Source organism: Micropterus dolomieu, linkage group LG12 (assembly GCF_021292245.1).
Source record: "Micropterus dolomieu isolate WLL.071019.BEF.003 ecotype Adirondacks linkage group LG12, ASM2129224v1, whole genome shotgun sequence".
NCBI classification, from domain to species: Eukaryota; Metazoa; Chordata; class Actinopteri; order Centrarchiformes; family Centrarchidae; genus Micropterus; species Micropterus dolomieu.
In genome coordinates, this window is record NC_060161.1 from 22,914,695 (window position 1) to 22,929,742 (window position 15,048).

The 15,048-nt window shown below is 41.5% G+C and overlaps 1 protein-coding gene and 1 long non-coding RNA gene across 13 annotated transcripts in view; both read left to right on the forward strand.

The window, feature by feature from the left end:
- Positions 1-15,048, forward strand: part of LOC123981106 (HAUS augmin-like complex subunit 3) — a 125,105-nt gene that overhangs the window by 62,907 nt on the left and 47,150 nt on the right. For 8 of the 12 annotated variants that reach the window (XM_046065753.1, XM_046065752.1, XM_046065754.1 and 5 more), the window contains 6 exons: positions 9,428-9,538; positions 9,641-9,719; positions 10,172-10,239; positions 11,422-11,483; positions 13,835-13,932; positions 14,376-14,434. In XM_046065753.1, the coding sequence (XP_045921709.1) occupies positions 9,428-9,538; positions 9,641-9,719; positions 10,172-10,239; positions 11,422-11,483; positions 13,835-13,932; positions 14,376-14,434 (477 nt within the window). Of the gene's footprint in view, positions 1-9,427; positions 9,539-9,640; positions 9,720-10,171; positions 10,240-11,421; positions 11,484-11,897; positions 12,083-13,834; positions 14,064-14,375; positions 14,435-15,048 lie in introns of those variants that run through there. The other 4 variants (XM_046065761.1, XM_046065762.1, XM_046065763.1 and 1 more) reach the window with 4 other exon arrangements.
- LOC123981128 lies at positions 1,267-2,730 on the forward strand. The gene is made up of 2 exons (XR_006827682.1): positions 1,267-1,401; positions 2,568-2,730. It is a non-coding gene; the product is annotated as an uncharacterized LOC123981128 (long non-coding RNA).

Here is a 15,048-nt window from a genome sequence, read left to right on the forward strand (position 1 = left end):
ACACACACACACACACACACACACACACACACACTGTTAGCTTTATATTCACTTTACACACAGATACACACATACACCCCTTGCAGCCTTGCCGTGATCCTTGCCCACTATCCTTTTATCTTGTCCTCTTATATCTTTCACCCTTCACTTGGCTCTACTTTTTTTTCTCTTCATTTATTTTACCCTCTAGTCCAGTCTGGCCTCTGTTCACTCTTTCTCTTTCAACTTTCTTCTCTTCCCCTGGCCCCTGTCACCATTCACCTAACCCTAACCCATTTTACAAAGACTAGAAAGGCACTATACAAATCCAGAACATTTACATTTAAATATCTGTACAATAAATGTGGCGCCATTGCTAGCAGTCGGCTATCTTAGCTTAGCACAAAGACTGGAAACAGGTAAACAGCTTGCCTGGCTCTGTCCAATGGTAACAAAATCCACCTACCAGCTCCTCTAAAGCTCACTAATTAACACGTGATATCTCATTTCAGTCAGGACAGCTTCATCAAAGTAGATATTTGTGATGCAGTAAGTTAAGTTTGCCGTTATGTCTCTGTTTTGGGATGCCTGCCCTTCCACACACCTACGTGGGAGAGCACCTCCCCGCCCATCCATGATAATACATGGAAAGCCAGAGGCAGAGAGCAGCAGCAAAGACCCTCCAGGGTAGTGAACAGAGCATCAATAACAACAGGAATGACAGCATTAATCAGACACAGCCTGAAAGGAGGAGCTGGGGTGGCAACGGTTTACAAGCTGCTTGCAGAGGAAGCAGCAAGGGCAGACAGGCTACAGCAACTTAAATAAGATGTCCTTGTATGGAAGTTGCCAATGAATGCTTAGAGAATAATCAGCTGAGCTGTCAGAGGCACTCTCTGCAAGAAAATGAAGAAATGTATTTCCCAAAATGTTAAATTCCTTTAGCATTCTACACACATTGCCAGGCACATAAATGTGTGGAAGCTACTAAAAATCAGTGAGGGAGCGCCCCGGTAGCTTACCTATAAGAGCACGTACCATGTATTGAGGCTGACTCCTTAGCGGAGCGGCCTGGGTTTGAATCCAGCCCTTGCCTTTGCTTCATGTCTCCTCTCTCTCTCTCCTCTGCCTTCCTGTCTCTCTATTATCAGTGTCAAATAAAGCAAAAAATGCCAAGATCATATTTAATCGTACTATTTATGTTACATCCACATGGCATCTCCCTTGTAACTTCTCCCTGATGCGTGCCTGCTTAGTTAAATACGAATTAGTAAATGTTGTTTCCAACAGGTCGTGAGCGTCTGTCAGGAATCCTCGGGGTGAGCGCCGAGCAGGCCAGCCGATTCCAGGACAGCTTCCTCCAGACCTACAGAGAAGTCCAGACCTTCATCCAGAGGACCATCCAGCAGTGCCACAGACAAGGTCTGTGTACATTCAAATTCCCCCCCCGATTTAATAAGCAATAAAATATATAAGCATTACCTCAAGGTTCTTATCTTGAGTCTCAAGATCAGTTTCCCAGAATTCAATAGCTAAAATGTTTATTTATAGGATTAGAGTTTAGGATCAGAGTCACAGTTAAACTACGGGAATTTAAGAGTTGATGTTAAAAATTAGCACAGTGTCCCCATAAATATAACAAAAATGTGTGTATATCTCTGGGTTAGGACCTGGACTGTTGACATACACTATGTTGTTTGAATTTCTTAGGCGTACACATATACTCCTATGCTCTCATGTGTGTGTGTTTGTGTGTTTGGCTGAGGAAGAAGAAGATGTGCTTGCATTGGCAGGAATGAGACAAACTGCCGCGGGTCAATACTTGAGGGGGACGAGGTGGATGGTTCAGACGGGACACTCTATTTTTATTCGGACTGAACTGCCAACACAGCACACCTGAGATTTAAACACGCTCACACAAAATAGTGTAAAGTCTGCACTTTAACCCTCATTGCACACGTACATGAGCCCAGCATCGACAGGCAGAGGGATGAGGTCGGTCTGCACCAAAACCTTCAGCACTAAGGCCTGTGTTTGGGTGAAGACCTCAGCCTCTGGTTTGGTGTGTAATTGCATCTTATGTGTGCTGTATCGGCTTTTCCCTTCAAAATAAAAGCATTAAAGGGACAACTGATGAGTTACTTCATTTTGTTACACAACCCTGTGTTGTAAAATCTACCTTCTGCAGTATAAACCAATAACACACCAAATACATGAGGAGTAATCTAAGAGAACGAGCCAGCTGTGTGAGTACTAATGCCACAGTGTCAACTTTAGCACTGTTGTGGTACTACAGAATCTCTCCACTACCTTGTGTTCTTTTGTTTCCCCCCCCTTCCCTGTGTTTTCTGTTTGTCCTCCCTGTCTGTGTTTGTCTCGGCGTGGCTACACTCTCTGGCTCCAGTGACGCACCTGGTCCTCATTCCACTAATCAAGCTCCTGCAATATTTCAACCCAGTCCTCCTCACATTCTTCACCAGATCGTCAGTTAACCACATGTGGTACATGTGTCAAGGCCTACTATCTACTCCCATAAGATTCCTTGCAATTTCTGTGTCTCCCTGGAGACTGTTTTTCTCTGTGCCCAGGATCACACTACCTCCGGGAACTCTGCTGAACGCCACACCCTGCTCAGCTCACATCTTGCCTGGACAAACTCCCCTCCACCGTGTTCTCCATTCTGCCCTGTTGGAACCTACCACCCAGTCTTCCGTTGCTCTTTTCAATAAAACCCTTTGTTACCCCTTCGAACTGTTCCGAGTCTGCCTTTGAGTCCTTAAGTTCTTGTATTATGACAAGCTCTCTCTGGCTGTTTCTGAATGGAAAACTATGACTTTATCTTGTATAACAAGTGTTGAAAAACAACCTTGTTTTGTTGTTAGGTCAAGGAAGTGGATGTTTTTTAATGCCAGCCGGGAGTACAAATTTATCACTAACACCATCCCAGCATCACACCCAGACAGCTGTTCCATTACCCACAGTAACCTATCACCGGTGACACACCCCGCGCCCCACTCATCGCTTCCCCTTTTCTCCGGTGTTATCTTCTTAATTAATGGACTCATTCTTCCAAAATGCTGCTCACAGATTAACGTGGAAGCCTCCTCGTTCTCAGGGGCAGAGTGATGTTGCGCCAAGCAGTCTGCTTCAGTTCAGCTCATCACCATGGTGATCCTCCCATCGGAGACCGTGCCGGGATTTATCTGCCCCGCTCGCCCCTCACTCTCTCTTGCTGTCTTTAAGTCTGTCTCACTCGTTCTCTTTGTTTCTATCTCTCTCTCTGCCTTTTGCTCTCCTTCGTCCAATCTACGTCACTGTTTTCATACCTCTTCTCTTTATGTTCCACAGCAGAAATTTAACTCGTCGATTAATTATCCCCATGTCTGTGAGGAGACGTACAGTATCGCACTAGAGTCACGGGCTGTTTTAGCTGCGGTGCCGTGACTCAGAGAGCAGAGATTAATATGTGCCTGGGCTCCATGTCCACTCGGCACCAAGTTTATGGTTGATTGGTGTCTGATTTTGTTTAGAACTGCTGGATGCTGGCGGGCTGAGCAGAGGTGAGGTGCACAGTGCAGGCTTAGCTTTTGTCATATTTATTGGAAATGTATTGGAAAGGCCAATGTGAAGGTCAGGTCAGTATCACAGTGTGGGTGTAATAGCCGCGAGAGAAGAGCAGAAAAAAAGGGCTGTGGATGTAAAGGAGGAAGTACAAAAATGTACCAGACGAAAGAAAGAAGTGGACAAAATAGGAATAGTTTGATATTTTTTATTATATAAACTACAGTAAAAGACTTAATAGCCATAGATGGCATGGCCGCACTCTTCTAAATTGTCGTCATTCTGGTTGATACTCCTTTGACTTTTAAAATGAGATAAAAGCCACGGCTCTCGATAAGTCTGTCCTGTTCTTAATATCGTGCACATTTCATTGACTCTCCTGGGATGAATGCTGTACCTTCACTTGTAAAGACTGTCTGAGATGAAAAGACGAGTAGAAAAACAACAGGGGGAATCACCGAGATAAAAACTGTCTTCTGAAGGCCACCACAGACTCAGGGAAGCGTAGATCTGCATAGATATGTAAACACCCTGCAGTGCTCACACACACACACACACACAGATATTTCAATTGCAGTTGTAATTTGCAGTTTAGTTGTGGCACAAGTCAGCACAAATGTCAGCAATGCTCAGCTATAACACGGTGTAACAATTTATTTATTATTTCGCTCCTGGGTTGTAAGTATTGTTTCCTGTTTGCCTATGCCTCAGAAGTTTAGAGAATTATTTACCACAGACTTTGCTTTTGTGACCAGGACAGTGATATTTTGAAATGTACCTATTTGTGTCTTTCCGTTTACATATAGTCAGACAATAACAACATATGAATCCAAATTAACATGTATTTATACACCGGCTTTGATCATTAACCCAGACAACTTAGAGAAGCCTAATTTGATGTGCAATGGTGGCATCAGCACTTTCTGTTAGTCTGCATTGTGGTACAGCAGTCACCCCCTTATTTAGCAGCTAAAGAGCCAGATATATTGTTGGTAGAAACTGACAACAGAGCTAAAAGATAAAAGTGAATATTGGATATTCACTAGTTCACTAGAAACACGGCTCCAGATTAATGATGATGTTGCTCCTTTACAGCTCAATATGTAAACAGTTTGCTAACAGGTTCGCCTAGTCAGCTTCAACTTCAAGTTCAATATTGTGTTCACTATTGCCCCCAAGTGACCAAAAAAAAAAAAACAGTAGTTACAGGTTTAACTATGCAAAAAAGGCAACTATTAAAGTTAAGTTTTATTTATGAATTAAAAACTAATTTGCTTCTTCTGGACTGTGTGGATGTGGTTTGATCAGATTTGATTGACAGTGGTCAAACAGCTCACCATTTGTCATCACACTTTGATTAATATAATTAATAAAATCCTTATTGGCCTCTGGAAGTACATGAATAACTTTGGCAGAAGGTTTTATGACCACATCGCTTGTAGGTTTTCAGGGCCTTTTTTAATTATAATTTCGTCAGTATAAAGTTGATAAATGATACTATTGAATTGTTTCCTTGTTCCTAGTTTCTGGTGCTACTGAGCATCAAATGAACCACCGCTTTCTCTACACCGCTGATCATGAAAGCTGCCTGAACTTGAAAAGCACTGGCCGTCACTGGCCGTCACAGGACTGTGTCACTGACCTGCCGATTGGGTGTGAAAAACACGCACATTCCTGTATGATTCACGTTGATACCTGGCCATAGTTGGAAACATCGTTTGTGTGGTACAAAATAGACCACGCATTCCGGTCATTGGGCCCCAGAACAAAGGTCACATTCCTGGTGAAAAGGTCACACACATGTGTCATGGGTCAATTCACAGTGAGTAGAAGGTTTTTAGTGTTTGTTACTATCTGTTGTGCGCTCATTTCCTGATTGTGTGTGTGTGTGTGTGTGTGTGTGTGTGTGTGTGTGTGTGTGTGTGTGTGTGTGTGTGTGTGTCCTGAGAAGAGGGTCATTCAGGTTTCATGCCCTGGTTGGCTTTCCTCATAGTGAGGGATACTAGAGGGATTTAGATGGTAAGCCTGCTCCATTGTCCAACTGGTGGAATGTACTGGTCCACTGTGTGAGAGTCTTTATGTGTGTCTATGCGTGTGTGTGTGTGTGTGTGTGTGTGTGTGTGTTGCATACCTGCATTTGATCATGTGTGTGTTTGTGTGTAATGTGCGTATCACGTCACTGCACATTCTTGTGTGTGTTGTGTTCGTGTGGCTATACTGGGAATGTGAGTGTGTTTGTCTTTGCCTTTGTATGTGCATCATGTGGATACTAGGGTTTGTGTGTGTGTAAGTAGGCTTGTGTGTGGGTGGGTGCATGCTCGTGTCATTGTAAGCCCGCTGTTACCATAATCACTTACTGTATAATGCTGCATCAACAAATGACTTTTCATGAAACTGTTCTCAGTAGCTTTAGCTCTGCTCAGCGTGTAGTTAGAAATAACTCTCTTGACTGAAAGAGACAGTTCAGACAAAGTAGTGTTTCCATCCAGAAACTGATGCTGCACACACACGCAGTAATTTTCTACTGATCGTAGAGTCGCTTTGGTCTTGAAGGCTTTTTGACTTGGACTCCTCCTTTTGGACATGCCGTGCTACACATCAAATGTGTGCTTTACAGTTCTTTTCAATTACTAACATGCAATGGTTAAAACTGAAGCCACTTTTTTCAAAACTCTTAATACAGTCTGCATTACCATCATGCATCTTGGCCAAACAGTTAATCTCACCTCCGAAAGTCACTCAGACCACCAAAACACTTCATAGGAGTCTCAACCAAAACAATTCTCACTCAGAAAGCAAACACTGTCACTCATAACACACTGACCTAAAAAAACACTAACAACAGGAAGCACTACGTAAATGGTAAACTTTTATCTTTGAAGTATGAATGATTTTTTCATATAAATCAATATTTCATTATACAATAAAGTTTTTCTCAATCGCTTTTGAACATTTCTCAGATCTCATTTCAGAACTGAAATTCTCAAAACTACGCGTTCAACCTCCACATCATCTAGTCACATGCATGTTGGAAAAGCAATTCTCATTCTTTTGAACAAATTGCAAATGTTTTTGTAACTGTCTGCTGTTTCCTACATTATCAATTACTCATGTCATGTTGATCACAATGGATTATACTGGTTCTCTGTTGAATAGTCTGACCCCTAAAAACATCTAGTCATAAGTTCATTTCATAAATCACTACTTGCACAATGGTTGAACACGTTGTCATAATCTGTCAAGCATATATTCAATACATGTCTATTATACATTTTTATTTGTAAATGTATCCTAAATTGATGAAGATATCCGCAGTGATGTGGATAAGAATCTGTGGCCTGACAGATAGCAACGTCAGCCTAAGGGGTGTTTACATTTCTTACATTATTTGGTAATTTTTTCTGTTGTGCTATGTGGATTTCTTTTCTGCATTTAGCCATAGTTTACATCAGAAAATACTTCCAGACTTCTTGTTCTTGTTCATAAACAATGACACAAGGACTTGTCATTCTGATGCGCTGACATGTTCACTGATATAAAGATTTATTTTTGAGAGATAGACGAAGGATTTTGAGCAAGTTATGGGCTATTGCAGGTTCCACTGCGTAGTGCTGTTTGTACGAGTTTTGAGAAATGCACGTACTATTTTGCAAATGTTAAGCGACTGAGAAAAACTGTAAGAATAACATATTTTCACTCTATTGTCTCATGTACAAACCCCCTGAACCAATTCTGCTAAAATACAAGCACATTTCCTGCTTTACGCTCACGCAGTTTTAAAAGACTGCATACAGTACTCTATGCACATAGACGTAAACATAAAATGTACGTAAATGTTAGCTTTTCTTTATATTTCAGACTGGTTGCTGCAGAAAAGCACGACATTTGCCATCTTTCTGTTTTGAATGTGTTTTTAACAGTTTTGGACACATGTGCTGCAGATAAATAGTGTTTTGCTGGTGGTTAAGTAGTAATGAGAAAAGGATGGATTTTAGAAAAAGTGGTCATTAATTGCATTTTGTGTGAAAGCAATGAAAAATGATTCACAGTTTGGTCCAGATACACTTCTGTTTCGCTAGATATGTGAAGACTTTTGACAGATTTGACCAAAGGTTAGCCATTGAAAAAAACTGTAATGGGGCAAATGATTCTCCACATCTGCCTGTTTCTGGCTGACTGTGTGAATTGGTGCGTTTACAGGTGGAGTACTGCTGCATATGCGGGAAAACAAGAAGTATAAAGCCTTATGTAGTTTCAGAGGGAGCTGTGTAAAGGTTGATAAAATGCCTCAAGTGATTTCACTTGGTTGTCAGTTGCTGCTAAAGAATACAAGTTTGAAAATAAAAATGATCTAGTTCAATAAGTGAGCTTCTCAGACTTCTGTAGCTCGCTCCTCATCTCTTCGCGAGGCTCGAGGCCACATTATCCGCTACTTGCATAACACCACCGAATTTTTAACTGAATTGAATTTCTCACAGAATGACAGACAAATTGGGCGGTGCGCCGCATGTGGAGGAGGCTTTTTAATGTCGAAACAAAACCAACATTGCAACTAATGAGTGACATCTGCACCGCTGTGTTCACTGTTGCTTTACCTGTTCCGTGCTTGTAAAATACCCACCATGTCCGCTTCCTGTAATGTAAAACATAACAACTTTCTCTGTGTTTCTATGCAAAGTGCTAAAACGGGTCACCAAATATACTTGGACGGCCCGGCCAAGTGAAGTCTAGATGTGGGAAATAAAGACAAATCTGTTGTTTTGCTTCATCGATTTTGATTTTTAAACTTTTAAACTGTCCATCCAGAGTCCAACAATGGAATATAAGTACAATGCTAAATTGGTGGAGTATTCCTTTAATACCGTTACCAACCTTATTTCCTTGTAACCCCTTAAGGTTGTAACTGATTTTTGTTGTAAAATTTCCAGTAATGCACAATAAAAGCAAAGGTCAACAGAATGTCTGAAAAAATAAATATAGGCTACCTGTTAATTGTCTTTTGACATGTTTGGCTTCTTTATGATTATAAAATCAAAATGCTTTCTTCAACATCAATATCAATATCAATTTTATTTATATAGCACTCTTAAAACAACCAAGGTGGCAGCTACGCTAAAGGCTCGATCGCCTCTGATTGTAAAACAACACAAATACAGCATCTGCATAAGCAATTTCATAAAATATAATTTCAGTATAACGCTGTGGTTCTCATTTAGTATCACGTCACTGCACAATCTTGTGTTGCCTCCCAGTGTGTGTTTGTGTGGACGTACTGGGAATGTGAGTGTGTTTATCTTTGCTTTTGTATGTGCACAGTATAACTACAGCATCCAGGGTGGGGGAAGAGGGAGGTGCATAGGCAACTGAAGGTCACATTTTATTTTTAATCTTCAATTTGCAGTTGCTTAAAATTTTTTGCACACAGTGTTGAGTTTTTTAATGCTTGACTATAGAATGTCAAGCGTCCTATCAAGCCTCTACTGTATGAAAAGTGATATATAAGTCAGGTCTACGTTTGTCAGTGTCAGTAGTTCACCTTTAGCAGACGTGGATTGTGTTTACCTGGCTTTGGAGAAACATCACCAGAATTTGCTGGCAAGTAGTTATTTTATCACATTTCACTTTACAGTATGCCCACTACTTCAGAGAAAACTACACCACTGGTGATTTCTGGTTGCAGTGAATCTTGAGCCAGTAGCAGAGCTGCTGTGCTGAATGGGTATAAAAACTATAAAGAATAATTTAAGCCTGGTTGTGTGAGAGGACCATCCTTCAAGGACAAATCTTCATTTACTCAAACTGTACTGAAGACATGATCTCACCATGCATATTAAATTGTGCTCAGAATGCTGACAATGAATTATTAAAATTGAAATATCTTTTTTAGGTTATGTGCTCTCCATCATGGGTCGTCGACGAACCCTCCCTAACATCAACTCCCCCGACTGGGGCATCCGCATGCAGGCTGAGAGGCAAGCTGTCAACTTTGTAGTCCAAGGTAGGATGACTGACAGGTGTGTCAGCTTGTTTGTTGGTCTGTATCTGTATGAATGTGGTCAAACAGATATGTGTGAGATTTTGTCTGTGTATGTGTGTACAGGTTCTGCTGCTGATCTCTGTAAGATGGCCATGATCAGAATCTTCAACCTGGTCTCCTCCTCCAGCTCGCTCTCTGCCAGGTACAACCACCAAACATGGCCACATCATACAGCACCTAAGGCGAGGCTGTATCCTTCTTCATACAGCTCAAGTACACTCTGGCTCTTCACACTGTAGTCTTGTCTGAATCCACACCAGCAAAACACGACCAAGCGCTAATGAAGAAAGTCTATCGTGCCAAAACACATAAGCAACTTTCACTATTTTAGCCAACTAAATTTGTAGAGTTGAAGAGTTTTCTCAAATGAATGCTGCACGCCAAACACTCTAGCTAGAGTAAAAACACTTGAAGCCCAGAGCCAAAATATACCAGATTTAGATGGCTATGTTAGAAGAGCAGGGGAGGACTTAGTTGAAGCCCTCATGGTGGTTGATGAAGATCGGCCAAATGCCACATTATTAGTAGAAGTTGTAGTAGTAGTCTAGCAGTAGTTGGGGTGTTATGTATTTCTGAATGTGTTTGTAACTGCAGGCTGATAGCACAGCTCCATGATGAGCTTCTGTATGAAGTGGAGGACTCCCAGGTGGAACAGTTTGCAGGTGAATGCAGTTATCAAATATTTTCACTTGTATGAAAGACAGTAATGTGGAGAGCCTACAGTGCATGCCACCTATTCAATTCTGGCTCGCTACCTTTGTCAGGCCCCGCTCCATCTCCCCGTTTCCTTCTTCACTGTCAAACTGTCCAATAAAGGCAAAAAAGACATTAAAGTATTGTACCTATGACGGCAAGTATAGTGTACAGGTGTATCTCAACAAAAATTTGAATATCGTGAACCAGACTGAGAGATGAAAGGTTCAGGAAACCTTTGCAGGTGTTTTGAGGTATTTTTTTAGGTAAAGGTTAGCCTTGAAATACTTCACTTTATGTGTAATGAATCTAGAAGGTATTAAAGTTTTTTTTTTTATCAAAATACATACGAAAATGAACTTTTCCATGATGAGATGCACCTGTATATAAAATAGTAGACATTTTTGGGTGGATATTAAAAGGCCAGTGTGTATTTATTATTTATTTATTGGCAGAATATGAAATTCATATGGATGTTTTTCATTAGTGTAATCGCCTGACGTTTTTTTACGAATTTCAGAATAGTACACGCTTTTACGTGGATAGTGGGGCGAGGGTTATTTAGTTGGTTGTAATCTGTACTCCATCAGTTTAGCATTTAGCATGTTACATTATTCAACTCACATTCGATACATTGACGCAGCAGAATCAGAGGTATCATCTTTTTTATTCTACGCATTGTTCTTTCTTGTCAAAACCGGGCGCCTACCTTACCCACAATGCAACTCGACCACTGACAGTCAGCTTGGAGGTTCAGATGTGTTATGCTAGTAGCGGCTAATGTAGCCTCAAACTGCTAGCCTAAAAAAGGGATGAGGAGCAGGCCGCATAGGTCTGATAAGCTCATTTCTAAGCTCGAACTCCACACCCCCAGATCTTTTCCATTGTCCAACCTGTAGTCTTCGGCACAAATCGATTTATCAGTTTATCAGACTTCACATAGCTCTCTGGAGCCACAAAAGGCTGTATACAACTTGCTTCACTTATGCAGTCATTCTTCCCAAGATCTGTAAACAAATGTTGCTGTTTAAAATTGGTGTTTGGTTGAACACTGCAGTGCTCTGCAAAAAAAGACTAAATTATTCCTCTTCTCACTGGTGTGACCATTAATACCTGTGTCTATGTGTGCGTGCATGTACTTCTGTGTGTAGCTCTGGTGAGGAGCACCATGGAGTCCCTTCAGCACATAGTCCACCTAGGAGTCCATATTAAGGTGAGTACACGAAGCCTGGAATTAAAATCATTCAGTGCTTTAACAGTATCAGTTGTCATGTTCAGATTGTTTCAAACCTTTGTTCAGTTGTGGATGCAAAGATGTTTTTTCTTGCCATGCAACCCAGGTTAATGGAGATGTACACAGTAGCAGCACAGTATCACGCAGAGAGGAAAGAGCAGGACTGTGGCACAAGAAATAGGCCTATTTAAAGTCTTTAAGTGCTAGTGTTGTGGTTGAAACACACATTTCTTAAGTACATGATATCACTGCACGCAGATATTTATTAAAAACGAGCATTTTTGAGTGGTTAAGTGAGTGGAAATCAATGTAGATCACTGTGAACGAAATCTACGCATGTAGGCTGATACACTGACACCTTTTCCTTTTCTTATGCGTCTGTGTTTTTCCCAGGTCCCCCTGAAGGTGGCAGTTTCTATTGGCAAATCCTGGGGATCCATGTCAGAGCTTAACATCCCTCCAATGTCTCCTTCTCTTTGAGTCCCCCCTCTCCTTCTCTTTGAATCCTCCCTCTCCTTCTCTTTGAGTCCCCCCTCTCCCTCTCCTTCTCTTTGAGTCCTCTCTCCCTTCTCTTTGAATCCTCCTTCTCCTTCTCTTTGAATCCTCCCTCTCCTTCTCTTTGAATCCTCCCTCTCCTTCTCTTTGAATCCTCCCTCTCCTTCTCTTTGAGTCCTCCCTCTCCTTCTCTTTGAGTCCTCCCTCTCCTTCTCTTTGAATCCTCTCTCCCTTTTCTTTGAGTCCTCCCTCTCCTTCTCTTTGAATCCTCTCTCCCTTTTCTTTGAGTCCTCCCTCTCCTTCTCTTTGAATCCTCTCTCCCTTCTCTTTGAATCCTCCCTCTCCTTCTCTTGAGTCCTCTCTCTCTTCTCTATGAGTCCTCCCTCTATCTCCCTCCCCCTTTTCACCGCCTCTGTATTGAATAAACTTTATTTCACTGCCCCAGACCTTTTCTGTTCCCTCTCACTCTCTCTGGTGTGTTCTCATCTTTCTGTATCTTCTGAGCTTCTTGGTCCATTTCTTCCGCTCACAGTCTCACAGTCTCTCTCTCTTCTTCACTCGTCCTGCATCCACATTGCTATGGAAACCAGGCAGCTGCAGCTCCCAGTTTCTGCTTTCACTCCATCCGTATCTGGGGGCAACGGGAGCCTCAGACTGGATTGCACCGGTCCTTTTTTTTTCTCCTTGTCTCCTCCTCTCCTCCTCAGTTTTCACACTCTCTTGTTAAAACCACTGCTGTTTTCTCTGCCTTGTTGCCAAGGTGAAGCTACATGTTTGAGAGAGGGGTGATTGGTTCAAAATCTGTTGTTAGTATGATCTAAAAAAAGATTTAGCAGTTGAGCTACTGTATGCCTGAAATATGGTGTACTGTGTTCTATAAAAACTTCCTTGTATTTACTGTTTTTATGCTTTGTTCATGCTAAATAAAGCTTGCATTAATTGAAAGTGTGACCAATCTCACTTTCTCACCTATTTTCATTTCCGCAGGTTTTTTTCTGTGTGCACAAGGCACTAATCCTTACTTAATTCTTAAAGCTAATTTGCACGTTACATTTTAGAGTATTTTTAGAGCTGATGCTCTTATTAACAGAAGAAGAATAACCTTGAATCAAATGAGTTTAAGTCATAGTTCCCTGACAGTATTCCTGTAAACCTTAATGAATATTGAATGATTTATGAGACAAATTCCAGAAAAAAGAGACAACAATGGAGAGTTTTGAGAAAGTCTAAATATTCTATTATTCTAATGACATGAAGCCACAATATGTTGAGGGATGCTTTCTTTAATAAATGTCACCTTTTTGTTGGTTTCATTCAGCTGGTTCAAAGCAGATGATCTAATCTTGCTCGGCCGTGTGCATCCAGCTTACAGCCCATCTTTTATCCGCTCACTTGGCTCTAGCCCACTCCTCCCCTTTGTCTTCTTCGTGCCTCTGTCACACGTACACACATTCCACAAATGCTCGTACACAAGCATCCATACACTTAAGAAACACACAAACACACACACGCACTCTGTATCCACTCAGCCGCCATGAATGCGCTCACACAGTCACCGGCTGCCAGGCACACTAACTGAGTTTTCTTGTCTATGGAAGCTACGGCGAGACTCTTTTTGCCCCTTTTTATACTGTCCTCCAATTAAGACCCTTCAAGCCTATAACGTGGTTCTACACAGAACAAAGCCTAACCCCCATTACCCATTTGAAATGGCACCTAATGTTGGCTGCTAATTATAGGAGTTGTCACTTTTTAAGTCGGTACAAAGGTGGCATGTGGGATATCCCGCAGATTCGCCAACAGTTCTGTCTTGTTATGTATTTACATTCCTCCAGTTTCTTTTTCAGCTGAACTGCCCTTCACTTTGCCTATTGAACCCACTGACAAGAATGTGCTCTTCGTGGATCGACGCAAGAGATGCCTTTCTCACCGGGTCAGTATGAGCATTTCAGAGCAATGCACAGTGTTATGGAAATCTGCCCCTCCATTCTCTCATTGTTCTGTGGTTTAAGGGTGCGAGGCCTTCCCCCCTTTGAGAGGAGAGCGTGAGACTGGTATGTGCAAATTCTAGAGGGCACTCTGCACTTTTGGAGTAGGGTTGTTCGATGTAGGTACGAAAGTAAAACAAATACTAATAAAGCTGTAACTCCTTTGTTTGTGTTCTGTGTAGTTGAAGTCTGTGTACAGGATGCAACAGTAAACCAGCGCTGTACTTTTTCTTCACCATCAGTTGGAATATTTTCACTTTGGGGTTATTACAGCAGTTTTTTTAGGATGACTGCTGTCTTCAACTTTACTAAATTAAAGAGACGTAAATTAGGTTATGTTCATTTGATTGAGTGGTGACTTCACTTTAATGACCCGTACCATTCACAGGAGCCAAGGCCTGAGGGTCACTCTGAAGAGTACAGTTGTCAAGGACAACAGAGGCATGTGTGAGTAGATCCTGCAGCTCGCATCCTCACGGCTGTGCTGGCACACATATATCACTTCAAATAAAATATTTATCTGTGTGTTTACATTTCCTTTTCCCTTTCTCTGCTCTCTTGGAACGAAAAAAATTGGTTTACAGTTGCAACATATAAAAGCTTAATGCATCATCATTTTTAATTGATACAATATATGTACATCCATGTTTCAATCATCGTCATAATGCAGGAAATGCCATCTTTACATCTGTACAGTGTTCCAGTTGTTGTCAGTATAAAAGAAAGGGTTAATAATCAACAATAATAATAGTAATCCCAGTGTGGTAATACAGCAGTCTCCGAAAGGAATGGCAGAAAGGGAACTGAAAGCTAATAGACCCCCAATAAAAACCAGGTTGTCACTGCAGTCTCACTGAGGTCGGGCAGACCGGTGTACCAACAGTGTCTACACTATGTTGCAGTCTCTCCCTGTTAACACTAAATCACCACACCATGCTTGACCTTATGAATCTTGTCCCACACCATACCTGCCTATAACTGTGACCCTGCTTTTTCACTCTTTGTCTTCTTCTTACCCACTTGACCCCAGACACTATTTGCTTACTGCTGTACTTTACATG